This window comes from Aotus nancymaae, unplaced genomic scaffold, assembly GCF_030222135.1.
Source record: "Aotus nancymaae isolate 86718 unplaced genomic scaffold, 86718_ANA_hifiasm-v0.15.2.pri h1tg000028l, whole genome shotgun sequence".
NCBI classification, from domain to species: domain Eukaryota; kingdom Metazoa; phylum Chordata; class Mammalia; order Primates; family Aotidae; genus Aotus; species Aotus nancymaae.
In genome coordinates, this window is record NW_026988441.1 from 2,002,604 (window position 1) to 2,015,018 (window position 12,415).

Below are 12,415 nucleotides of genomic sequence, written 5' to 3' on the forward strand. Positions count from 1 at the left end.
AATATAACAAAACCCCATCTCTACTAAAAAATACAAAAGTTAGCCAGGCATGGTGGCAGGTGCCTGTAATCCCAGCTACTCAGGAGGCTGAGGCAGGAGAATCGCTTGAACCCAGGAGGTGGAGGTTGCACTGAGCCGAGATCGCGCCACTGCACTCCAGCCTGGGTGACAGAGTGAGACTCCATCTCAAAAAAGCAAAAAAAAATTATAACAGAAGGAATCAGAAATCCCAAATATTTAGGAAATCAGATATCATAGCTGGTGCTTCTTGGGAGGAGGGGATACATAATGGAAACTTTGCCTAATCAGAAATTCTTCCTGCTGAAGTGCAAGGTCATCATTTGCAAACCAGCAGACCTCCTTGTCATGATAATCGCCCTGGTTCCACACCCCGGAATCCCATCCCTCCGCAGAAGCTGCCCCGGCTCCACATAACAATGAGAATAGCTTTTTTTTTTTGTAAGCAGCTTAACAGTCTTAGAAATCCTTTTATGTACGATATTCATTCCTGTAATCCCATTTTTCTATCAGTTATGTTTATCTACAACCTAGGGGTAGGTGAGTGATAAACCTCTTTCTGGCATGAAGGGGAAATTACCATTTTATCCACCTTTTCTGCTACAGGATGAGTTCAGGAAGCAAAGTTTCTTTCCAGACGAGATTAAATGCTTCCCGGGGTTAATGGCTGCCTATTTGGTTTGCTTGTGTTCTTAACACTTCCGAGAGTTAATACACATCATTTAATATGTGGAACACAAAAATATATGCGGGGATCCATCCTCGATGTGGGGGTGTGGGGGAACATTACATGAGAAAGATCAGGCCGGGCGCGGTGGCTCACGCCTATAGTCCCAGCACTTTGGGAGGCTGAGGTGGGTGGATCAAGAGGCCAAGAGATCGAGACCATCCTGGCCAATATGGTGAAACCCCTTCTGTACTAAAAATACAAAAAAAAAAAAAAAAATTAGCTGGCCATAGTGGTAGGTGCCTGTAGTCCCAGCTAGTGACAGGAGAATGGCTTGAACCTGGGAGGCAGAGGTTGCAGTAAACCGAGATATTGCGCCATTGCACTCCAGCCTGGGCAACAAGAGGAAAACTTGTTCTCACTTAAATTTTTGCTGTATGCCAAAAAAAAAAAAAAAAAAAAAAAGACGGAAATCCATCACAAAAAAAAAAAAGAAAAGAAAGAAAGACCAGGTGTGGTAGCCCAAGCCTGTAATCCCAGCATTTTGGGAGATGAAGGCTGTCAGATTGCTTGAGCTCAGGAGTTAGAGACCAGTCTAGGCAACATACTGAAAACTCGTCTCTACAAAAAATACTACATGTATACTAGACAGGCGTGGTGGCATTTTTTTAAATTAGAGACAGTGTCTTGGCTACGTTGCGCAGGCCGGTCTCAAAACTCCTGGTTTCAAGTATCCCTCCCAGCTCAGCCTCCTGAGGACATGGGATTAAAGCCTCTGAGCTGAGACCACTCCGTGGAACTCCAGCCTGGGTGACACCAGTGACACTCAGTCTCAAAAAAACAAAACAAAAAGGCTGATCGTGGTGGCTCACTTCTATAATCCCAGCACATGGGGAGGCAGAGGCGGACAGCTAACCTGAGGTCAGGGGTTAAAGACCAGCCTGGCCAACATGGTGAAACCCCATCTCTACTAAAAATGCAAAAATTAGCCAGGCTTGGTGGCATAGGTCTATAATTCCAGTTACTCCAGAGGCTGAGGCAGGAGAATCACTTGAACCCAAAAGACTGAGGCTGCAGTGAACCCAGATATTGCTCCACTGTACCACAGCCTGGGAGGCAGAAAAAGAATCTGTCTCAAAAATTAGAAAATAATAAATAAAGTTCAAGAAAAAATTAGCCAGGCATGGTGGCAGGTATTTGTAATCACAGCTACTCTGGAGGCTGAGTCAGGAGAATCATTTGAACCCAGGAAGAGGAGGTTGCAGTGAGATGAGATTGCACCACTGCACTCCAGCTTGGGTGACAGAGTGAGACTTTCTCTCAAAAATAAATAAATAAATAAAAGTAAGACCAGGCGAGGTGGCTCATGCCTGTAATCCCAGCAGTTTGGGATGGTGAGGCAGGCAGATCACAAGGTCAGGAGCTTGAGACCAGCCTGGCAAACATGGGAAAACCCCGTCTCTACTAAAAATACAAAAATTAGTCAGGCACGGTGGCGCTCACCTCTCGTCCCAGCTACTTGGGAGGCTGTGGCAGGAGAATCGCTTGAATCCGGGAGGTGGATATTTTGGTGAGCTGAGTTCATGCCACTGCACTCCAGCCTGGGCAACAAGAGCGAGACTCCATCTTAAAAAAAAAAGTAATAAATATATGTCTAATTTATAATACTATATCAAGATAATGTGTGTTATTAAAGAGAAAATGGCCGGGGATGGTGGGTCACACCTGTAATCCCAGAACTTTCGGAGGCTGAAGCGGGTCAATCAACTGAGGTCAGGAGTGTGAGACCAGCCTGACCAATATGGTGAAACTCCATCTCTACTAAACACACAAAAATTAGCCAGGCCGTGGTGGCGGCTGCCTGTAATCCCAGCTACTCAGGAGGCTGAGGCAGGAGAATCACTTGAACCTGCGGGGCGGAGGTTGCAGTGAGCCAAGATCTTCCCATTGCACTCCAGGCTGGGCAACAAGATCAAGACTCTGTCTCAAAAACAACAATAAAACAAAAGCAAAAATGGGATTTAGCCAAAGAACAGAGAGAGGGGGTCATGGATGGAAAGCTACAAAGGAGGCATGGAGGATAGAGGACTTCTGCTTAAACTGGCCTAACAGGATTCTTGCTAAAGGTGGGCCAGGGCCTCCTACATCAATGATGGTGGATGAGGCGCTTCATCAGATACCAGGGGCAATCAGATGGGAAGAATCAGCAGATGACTCAGCAGGAATGTCTGCTCAGACTGGGCTGGGCCAGTCAAAGATAAGATAGCAGTGGAAGTCTAAGTTTGGTCATAGGGGGTGGGGGTGGGGAGTCTCCAAGTATATGCTCAACATCTGTTTCTTTTTCTTTTCTTTTTCTTTTTTTTTTTTTGAGACGGAGTTTCACACTTGTTACCCAGGCTGGAGTGCAATGGCGCGATCTTGGCTCACCACAACCTCCGTCTCCTGGGTTCAGGCAATTCTCCTGCCTCAGCCTCCCGAGTAGCTGGGACTACAGGCACGTGCCACCATGCCCAGCTAATTTTTTGTATTTTTAGTAGAGACAGGGTTTCACCATGTTGACCAGGATGGTCTCGATCTCTTGACCTCGTGATCCACCCGCCTCGGCCTCCCAAAGTGCTGGGATTACAGGCGTGAGCCACCGTGCCCAGCTAATTTTTGTATTTTTAGTAGAGACGAAGTTTCACCATGTTGACCAGGATAGTCTCGATCTCTTGACCTCGTGATCCACCCGTCTTGGCCTCCCAAAGTACTGGGATTATAGGCGTGAGCCACCGCGCCCAGCCTCTTTTTTTTTTTTTGGACAGAGTCTTGTTCTCTGTTGCTCAGGCTGGAGTGCAATGGCGCAGTCTCAGCTCACTGCAACCTCTGCCTCCCGGGTTCAAGAGATTCTCCTGCCTCAGCCTCCCAAGTAGCTGGGATTACAGGCTCCCATCACCACACCCAGCTAACTTTTGTATTTTTACTAGAAATGGGGTTTCACCATGTTGGCCAGACTGGTCTTGAACTCCCAACCACCCACGATCCACCCACCTCGGCCTCCCAAAGTTCTGGGATTACAGGTGTGAGCCTCCACGCCCAGCAAAAATCTGTTTGTTCATTTTGAGTCTTGCTCTGTTGCCCGGGCTGGAGTACAGTGGGGCTATCACTGCTTTCTGCAGCCTCAGTCTCCTGGGCTCAAGTGATTCTCCCACCTGACCCTCCTGAGCAACTGGGACCTCAGGCGCACTCCACCATGCCTGGCTAATTTTTTTATTTTTTGTAGAGATAGGGTCTCGCTATGTAGCCCAGGGTATTCTTGAACTCCTGGGCTCAAGCGATCCTCCTGCCTCAGCCTCCTAAAGTGCTGGGATTATAGACTTGAGCTACTGCAGCTGGCCTGCTTTATATATTTTTTTTTTTTCAGGGGGTGGGGGACGGAGTCTTGCTCTATTGCCCAGGCTGTAGTGCAATGGACGATCTTTGCAACCTCCGACTCCTGGGTTCAAGCGATTCTCCTGCCTCAGTATGAGTAGTAGCTGGGACTACAGGCAGGTGCCACCACACCCAGCTGAGTTTTGTATTTTTAATAGAGACAGGGTTTTACCATGTTGGTGAGGCTAGTCGGAAACTCCTGACCGCTTCGGCCTCCCAAAGTGCTAGGCTGACATGCATGAGCCTCTACACCCGGCCTTTGCTTTATTATTATCATTATTATTTTCATTCCCATCCCCCAACCCCTGCTTTTTATATTTGCACTGGATGACTCCTCACTGGAACTATGATCTCTAAAGTGGCTGAACCCTACAGACGTCAAGGACTCCAACTTCCAGCTTCCTGATCTAGATAGAGTCTGCCCTGCTGGGTACCCAGAACCATACAATTTATATTGGGGTTCCAAGCTCAAAAGTACTTGGCTGATGGCCTGCTTGTTAGAAAATGTGGACAGGGCTGAGGCAGGAGAATTGCTGGAACCTGGGAGGTGGAGGTTCCAGTGAACCAAGATCACGCCACTGTACTCCAGCCCGGGTGACAGAGACTCAGTCTCAAAATAGGCCGGGTGTGGTGGCTCATGCTTGTAATCCCAGCACTTTGGGAGGCAGAGGCAGGCGGATCATGAGGTCAGGAGTTCAAGACCAGCCTGGCCAACACCATGAAACCCCATCTCTACTAAAAATACAAAAATTAGCTGGGCATGATGGTGGGAGCCTGTAATCCCAGCTACTTGGGAGGCTGAGGCGGGAAAATCGCTTGAACCCGGGAGACGGAGGTTGCAGTGAGCTGAGATTGTGCCACTGCACACCAGCCTGAGTGGCAGAGCGAGACTTTGTCTACAACAATAATAATAATAAATAAATAGGTCTGGGCACGGTGGCTTATGCCTATAATCCCAGCACTCTGGGAGGCCAAGGCAGGCAGATCACCTGAGGTTGGGAGACCAGCCTGACCAAAATGGAGAAATCTTGTCTCTACTAAAAATACAAAATTAGCCGAGTGTGGTGGCGCATGCCTGTAATCCCAGTTCCTCAGGAGGCTGAGGCAGGAGAATGGCTTAAACCCAGGAGGCTAAGGTTGCAGTGAGCCGAGATCACGCCATTGCACTCCAGCCTGGGCAATAAGAGCGAAACTCCTCCATCTCTGTTGGACAGTGCTGCTGTGGAAAATGGCCTCAGTGAAGAGGCTTGGGTCTGCACAGAGGTGGGGGGACATCACTGAGGAAATGGAAACAGAAGTCAGGGTAATAGTGGGGACAGGTCTGGAAATGTGACTAAATTCTAAGGCATGAATTCCACAATTTGCAACTTCGGGAAAAGAGATTTCAGGTGCCCATATATTATTATTATTATTTTAAGATGAGATGGAGTCTTGCTCTGTCGCCCAGACTGGAGTGCAGTGGCGCTATCTCGGCTCACTGCAACCTCCAGCACTTGGGTTCAAGTGATTCTTCTGCCTCAGCTTCAGCCTCTCAAGTAGCTGAAACTACAGACACATGCACCATGCCTGGGTAATTTTTGTATTTTTAGTAGAGATGGGGTTTTACCATATTGGCTAGGCTGGTCTCAAACTCCTGACCTTGTGATCTGCCCGCCTCAGCCTCCCAAAATGCTAGGATTACAGGTGTGAGCCACCACACCTGGCTGCCAATTTTTTTTTTTTTTTTTTTTTTTGAGATGGAGTCTGGCTCTGTCACCCAGGTTGGAGTGCAGTGGCACTATCTCAGCTCACTGCAACCGCCGCCTCCAGGTTCAAAGGATTCTCCTGCCTCGGCCTCCCCAGTAGCTGGGATTACAGGCAAACAACATCATACCTGGCTAATATTTGGATTGTTAATAGAGATGGGGTTTTACCATGTTGGCCAGAGTGACCCTGAACTCCTGACCTCAGATGATCTGCCTGCCTCGGCCTCCCAAAATGCTGGGATTACAGGCATGAGCCACCTCACCTGACCTCAAGTGCCTATTAACCCCAAAAAGAAGATGGGGTTTTTTGGCCTGTGTGGTGGGAGGATTGCCTGAAGCTAGGAGTTTGAGACCAGCCTGGGCAACATGGGGAGACCTCATCTTCAGAAAAAATAAAAAGAATTTAGCCAGGCATGGTGGCACATACCTGGGGTCCCAGCTACTCTGGAGGCTGAAGTGGGAGGATTGCTTGGGCCCAGAAGGAAGGTCCAGGCTGCAGTAAGCTATGATATGCCATGGCACTCCAGCCTGGGCTATAGATGGAGACCCTGTTTGAAAAAAATAAATACATAAATAATTTTTTTTCTTTCCAGAGAAGGGGTTCTACCTGTTATGCAGGTTGGATTCGAACTCCTGGGCTCAAGTGATCCCCCTGCGTAGCTGGGACCACAAGTGCTGGCCACACCCTGCCAGATGCAAAGATTAAATTTCAATGAGCTGGATGCAAGAAATTTTTTTTTTATAAGGTGTTGCTCTGTTACCCAAGCTGGAGTGCAGGGGTGCCATCTCTGCTCACTGTAACCTCTGCCTCCCTAGTTCAAGCGATTCTCCTGCCTCAGCCTCCTGAGTACCTGGGATTACAGGGGCCTGCCACCACACCTGGCTAACATTTTTGTACACACAGGGTTTCATCATGTTGGCCAGACTGGTTTCAAACTCCTGACCTCCCGTGATCTGCCTTGAGGCATGAGCTGCTGCACCTGGCCAAGAAATTTTTTTTCTTGTTTTTACTGACAGAGAGCAGTGACAGCTCAGTCAGCCATTAGCAGAATTCCTCCTCTATCATTGTGGAGGCCCTGAGGGGAGGGGGTGGGGGACAGTCTCATCTTCTCATCTGTTGAGGATTTACTGGAAGACAACTGGGTTTTAGTTCACAGAGTCCTCTTTTACTGAATATTCCTAAACACCTCACAGAAGAACTTCACTGTTTAACAAGTATTTGTTAAAATCTCTATCTCGCCGGGCGCGGTGGCTCACGCCTGTAATCCCAGCACTTTGGGAGGCCGAGGCGGGTGAATCACGAGGTCAAGAGATCGAGACCATCCTGGTCAACATGGTGAATCCCCGTCTCTACTAAAAATACAAAAATTAGCTGGGCATGGTGGTGCGTGCCTGTAGTCCCAGCTACTCAGGAGGCTGAGGCAGGAGAATTGCCCGAACCCAGGAGGCGGAGGTTGCGGTGAGCCGAGATAGCGCCATTGCACTCCAGCCTGGGTAAGAAGAGCGAAACTCCGTCTCAAAAAAAAAAAAAAAAAAAAAAAAAAAAAAATCTCCATCTCTCAGACACAGACCCCAACTCAATCTTAAGAAATAGAGATGGAATTTCTTAGTACCCAGGCGATGTACGTTGGCTCTCGCCTGACAGAGGGAGACTCTAGTTTTTCTTCCCTCCCTCTCCCTCTCTCCCTCCCTCCCTTCCTTCCCTCCTTCCCTCCTTCCTTCCTTTTTTTGAGACTGAGTTTCACTCTTGTTGCCCAGGCTGGAGTGCAATGGCGTGATCTCGGCTCACTGAAACCTCTGCCTCCTGGGTTCAAGTGAGTCTCCTGCCTCAGCCTCCCAAGTAGCTGGGATTACAGGCATGTGCCGCCACACCCGACTAATTTTTTTTTTCTGTTTAGTAGAGACCGGATTTCACCATGTTGGTCACGTTGGTCTCAAACTCCCGACCTCAGGGGACCTACCTGCCTCGGCCTCCCAAAGTGCTGGGATTACAGGTGTGAGCCACTGCGCCCAACTGACTCTTGTTTAAAAAAAATAAAAACAGTTCTCAGCTACCAGGAGTCCGTATTTAAGTGGACAAAACTGTAGGCAGCTGAGGACGAGGGCGGGGGGGGGGTGGTGGAGGGGTGAGGCCTCCAGGCGGGAAGCCAGGAGAAGCATCCTGAAGAAAGTGCTGGAAAGAGAGGCTAGTTAGCTTGTTTCTCTTTCAACTTGGGTCCTACAGCTGGTGGTCTGCAAATCAAGTGAAAATAGATCTACAGGTGAAAAGGTTTCTTTACAGATGCTTGAAGCAGTTCCCAGTTATGGAAAACGCATGGAGTAGCCTGGAGAGAAAGTTTACAGACATTAACTTCACAAATGAGGGCGTTTCCTGGGCTTCCAATGGGATTCTCTTGCTAATGAAGCCTGCTGTGTCTTCTTTGCAGCTGATTTTTTTTCCCCCCCCAGACTGTGTCTCTTGGTCTGTCACCCAGGCAGGAGTGCAGTGGTGTTAGCTCAGCTCACCCCAGCCATGACTTCCGGGGCTCAATCTATCCTATCCCCCACCCCAGCGTCTCCTCTCTGTAGCTGAGACTATAGGCACACACTATTACGCCCAGCTAATTTTTGCTCTTGTTTTTTGAAGAGACAAGTGCTCTTAAAAAGGGTGCTGGCCAGGCACGGTGGCTCACACTTGTAATCCCAGCACTTTGAGAGGCTGAGGCAGGCGGATCACAAGGTCAGGGATTCGAGACCAGCCTGGCCAACACAGTGAACCCTTGTCTCTACTAAAAATACAAAACATTGGCTGGGCCTGATGGCGGGCACCTGTAATCCCAGCTCCTCAGGAGGCTGAGGCAGGAGAATCGCTTGAACCTGGGAGGCAGAGGTTACAGTGAGCCGAGATTGAGCCATTTTCCAGCCTTGGTGACAGAGCTAGATTCCATCTCAAAATCAAAAAGCAAAACAAAAAGAAAAAAAAGAAAAAGGCTGCCCAGGCTCTTGTGGAATTCCTGGGCTTAAGCAATCATCCTGCCTTGGCCTCCAAAACTGCTGGTGTAGATCACAGGTGTGAGTCACCGCACCCAGCCAAGAGCCTTAATTTTTTCTTTTGAGAGGGAGTCTCGCTGTGTCGCCCAGGCTGGAGTGAGTGCTGTGGCGAGATCTCAGCTCACTGCAACCTCTCCCTCACCATTTCAAGAGATTCTCCTGCCTCAACCTCCTGAGTAGTGGTGATTACAAGCTTGAGCCACCACACCCAGCTAATCTTTGTATTTTTAGTAGGCGGTAGGGGGGGTTTCACCATGTTCGCCACGCTGGTCTGGAACTCCTGACCTCAGGTGATCCGCCTGCCTTGGCCTTCCAGAGTGCTGGGATTACAGGCGTGAGCCACCGCACCTGGCCGATACTTGATTTTTACTTTTTTTTTTTTTTTTGAGACAGAGTTTCGCTCTTGTTACCCAGGCTGGAGTGCAATGGCGCGATCTCGGCTCACCGCAACCTCTGCCTCCTGGGTTCAGGCAATTCTCTTGCCTCAGCCTCCTGAGTAGCTGGGATTACAGGCACACGCCACCATGCCCAGCTAATTTTTTGTATTTTTAAGTAGAGACGGGGTTTCACCATGTTGACCAGGATGGTCTCGATCTCTTGACCTCGTGATCCACCCGCCTCGGCCTCCCAAAGTGCTGGGATTACAGGCTTGAGCCACCGCGCCCGGCCTGATTTTTACTTTTTTTTTAAAGATGGGGTTTCACCGTGATGGCCAGACTGGTCTTGAACTCCTGACCTCAGGTGATCCACCCACCTCGGCCTCCTGAAGTGCTAGGATTACAGGCGTGAGCCACCACACCCGGCCCAAGACTTGATTTTTTATAAAAATCGTCACTCTCAAGACCAGCCTGACCAACATGGTGAAACCCTGTCTTTTGAAAAAAAAAAAAAAAAAAAAGACACAGCCATTGCAGTACATTGAGCTCCATAGAGACAGCGCCGGGGCAAGTGAGAGCTGGACGGGCACTGGGCGACTCTGTGCCTCGCTGAGGAAAAATAACTAAACATGGACAAAGGAGATCCTAAGAAGCCGAGAGGCAAAATGTCATCATATGCATTTTTTGTGCAAACTTGTCGGGAGGAGCAGAAGAAGCAGCACCCAGATGCTTCAGTCAACTTCTCCGAGTTTTCTAAGAAGTGCTCAGAGAGGTGGAAGACCACGTCTGCTAAAGAGAAGGGAAAATTTGAAGATACGGCAAAGGCGGATAAGGCCCGTTATGAGAGAGAAATGAAAACCTATATTCCTCCTAAAGGGGAGACAAAAAAGAAGTTCAAGGATCCCAATGCACCCAAGAGGCCTCCTTCGGCCTTTTTCCTGTTCTGCTCTGAGTATCGCCCAAAAATCAAAGGAGAACATCCTGGCCTGTCCACTGGTGATGTTGCAAAGAAACCGGGAGAGATGTGGAGTAACACGGCTGCAGATGACAAGCAGCCTTATGAGAAGAAGGCTGCGAAGCTGAGGGAAAAATACGAAAAGGATATTGCTGCATATCGAGCTAAAGGAAAGCCTGATGCAGCCAAAAAGGGAGTTGTCAAGGCTGAAAAAAGCAAGAAAAAGAAGGAAGAGGAAGAAGATGAGGAAGATGAAGAGGATGAGGAGGAAGAGGAAGATGAAGAAGAAGAAGATGATGATGAATAAGTTGGTTCTAGCGCAGTTTTGTTTTCTTGTCTATAAAGCATTTAACCCCCCTGTACACAACTCACTCCTTTTAAAGAAAAAAATTGAAATGTAAGGCTGTGTGAGATTTGTTTTTAAACTGCACAGTGTCTTTTTTTGTATAGTTAACACACTACCGAATGTGTCTTTAGATAGCCCTGTCCTGGTGGTATTTTCAATAGCCACTAACCTTGCCTGGTACAGTATGGGGGTTGTAAATTGGCATGGAAATTTAAAGCAGGTTCTTGTTGGTGCACAGCACAAATTAGTTATATATGGGGATGGTAGTTTTTTCATCTTCAGTTGTCTCTGATGCAGCTTATATGAAATAATGGTTGTTCTGTTAACTGAATACCACTCTGTAATTGCAAAAAAAAAAAAGTTGCAGCTGTTTTGTTGACATTCTGAATGCTTCTAAGTAAATACAATTTTTTTTATTAGTAACAAAAAAAAAAAAAAAATCTTCGCTCATTGGGAGTATTTAGGTTGGGGAGCAACCAGAAAGTCTCATCCCATTTCACAGATGGGAACACTGAAACCCAGAGGGGATATAATCTTCTCTAGAGTCTGCAGCCCCCGCTGTCACCCTGGCTAACTGCACTGGGGAACACATTTCTCAAGAATGTGAAGACGCAAGAAAAGGGAACACATAGGATAGAAATAAACTGACTATGAGAAAGAGGTGCAAATCCCTGGGAAGCAAATGTCTGCAATCAGGAGCTCACCACACAGGATCCACTGCTGGGGGCACCTTCCCCATCAGACTGGGAGCTCCTCCAGGCAGGGCATGATCAGCCATGGTCTCTGGCGTGAGAGAGCTTAGTTGCTGGCATGCAGGAAGCTTGTCACGTGAATGGATGAGTGAGTTAATGACCCCTGATGAGGCAGACCTGGGGAAGAATCTGTGAGTCAGAAGATGGATAGATCAGGTGGCTGGGTGAATGATGGCTCACACTGATTGGGCACGGACTATTTGCTAAGCAGCGTGCCACGTGCTTAGCGAGCATCCCATCCTTCATTTTTTTTTCTTCTTTTTTTTAATAGAGATGGGGTTTCACCATGTTGGCCAGCTGTTCTCGAACTCCTGACCTCGTGATCCACCCATCTTGGCCTCCCAAAGTGCAGGGACTACAGGCGTGAGCCACCGCGCCTGGCTTCTTTTTCTTTTTTGAGACAGAGTCTCACTCTGTTGCCCAGGCTAGAGTGCAACGGCACAGTCTCGGCTCACTACAGTCTCTGCTTCCCAGGTTCAAGTGAGTCTCCTGCCTCAGCCTCCCAAGTAGCTAGGATTACAGGCTCGCCACCATGCCCAGCTAATTTTTTGGATTTTTAGTAGAGGCGGGAGTTTCAACATGTTAGTCAAGCTGATCTCAAACTCCTGACCTCGTGATCTGCCTGCCTCAGCCTCCCAAAGTGTTGGGATTACAAGCATGAGCCACCGCGCCTAGCCAGCCCATTTTTATGTTTTAAAAACTCCTTGACATGCATGAAAGAAAAAAACTGAATTTTTGAAACCAGGCATATTTAATCACATATAGCCACTAATTTATTAAAAAGGAAGATAGGGCGGGCGCAGTGGCTCACGCCTGTAATCCCAGCACTTTGGGAGGCCTAGATTGGCGGATCACGAGGTCAGGAGTTCCAGACCAGCCTGACTAACATGGTGAAATCCCGTCTCTACTAAAAATACAAAAATTAGCCGGGCATGATGGCACACCCCTGTAATCCCAGCTACTCAGGAGGCTGAGGCAGAAGAATCGCTTGAACCCGGGAGGTGGAGGTTGCAGTGAGCCGGGATCACACCACTGTACTCCAGCCTGGGTGACAGAGAGAGACAGCATCTTAAAAAAAAAAAAAAAAAAAAAAAAGGAAGCTATAAGAAAAACA

At 48.2% G+C, this 12,415-nt stretch overlaps 1 protein-coding gene across 1 annotated transcript; it reads left to right on the plus strand.

Moving 5' to 3' along the window:
- The first annotated feature begins 9,877 nt into the window (after positions 1-9,877).
- On the plus strand, positions 9,878-10,968 carry LOC135276645 (high mobility group protein B1-like). Its single transcript, XM_064380664.1, has one exon. It carries the CDS (start codon positions 9,878-9,880, stop codon positions 10,508-10,510), a length of 633 nt encoding a protein of 210 aa, XP_064236734.1. The 3' UTR covers positions 10,511-10,968.
- Positions 10,969-12,415: the final 1,447 nt, after the last annotated feature.

Coding starts and splice junctions, on each gene's coding strand:
- LOC135276645 (XM_064380664.1), top strand. CDS start 9,878: ATGGACAAAGGAGATCCTAAGAAGCCGAGAGGCAAAATGTCATCATAT.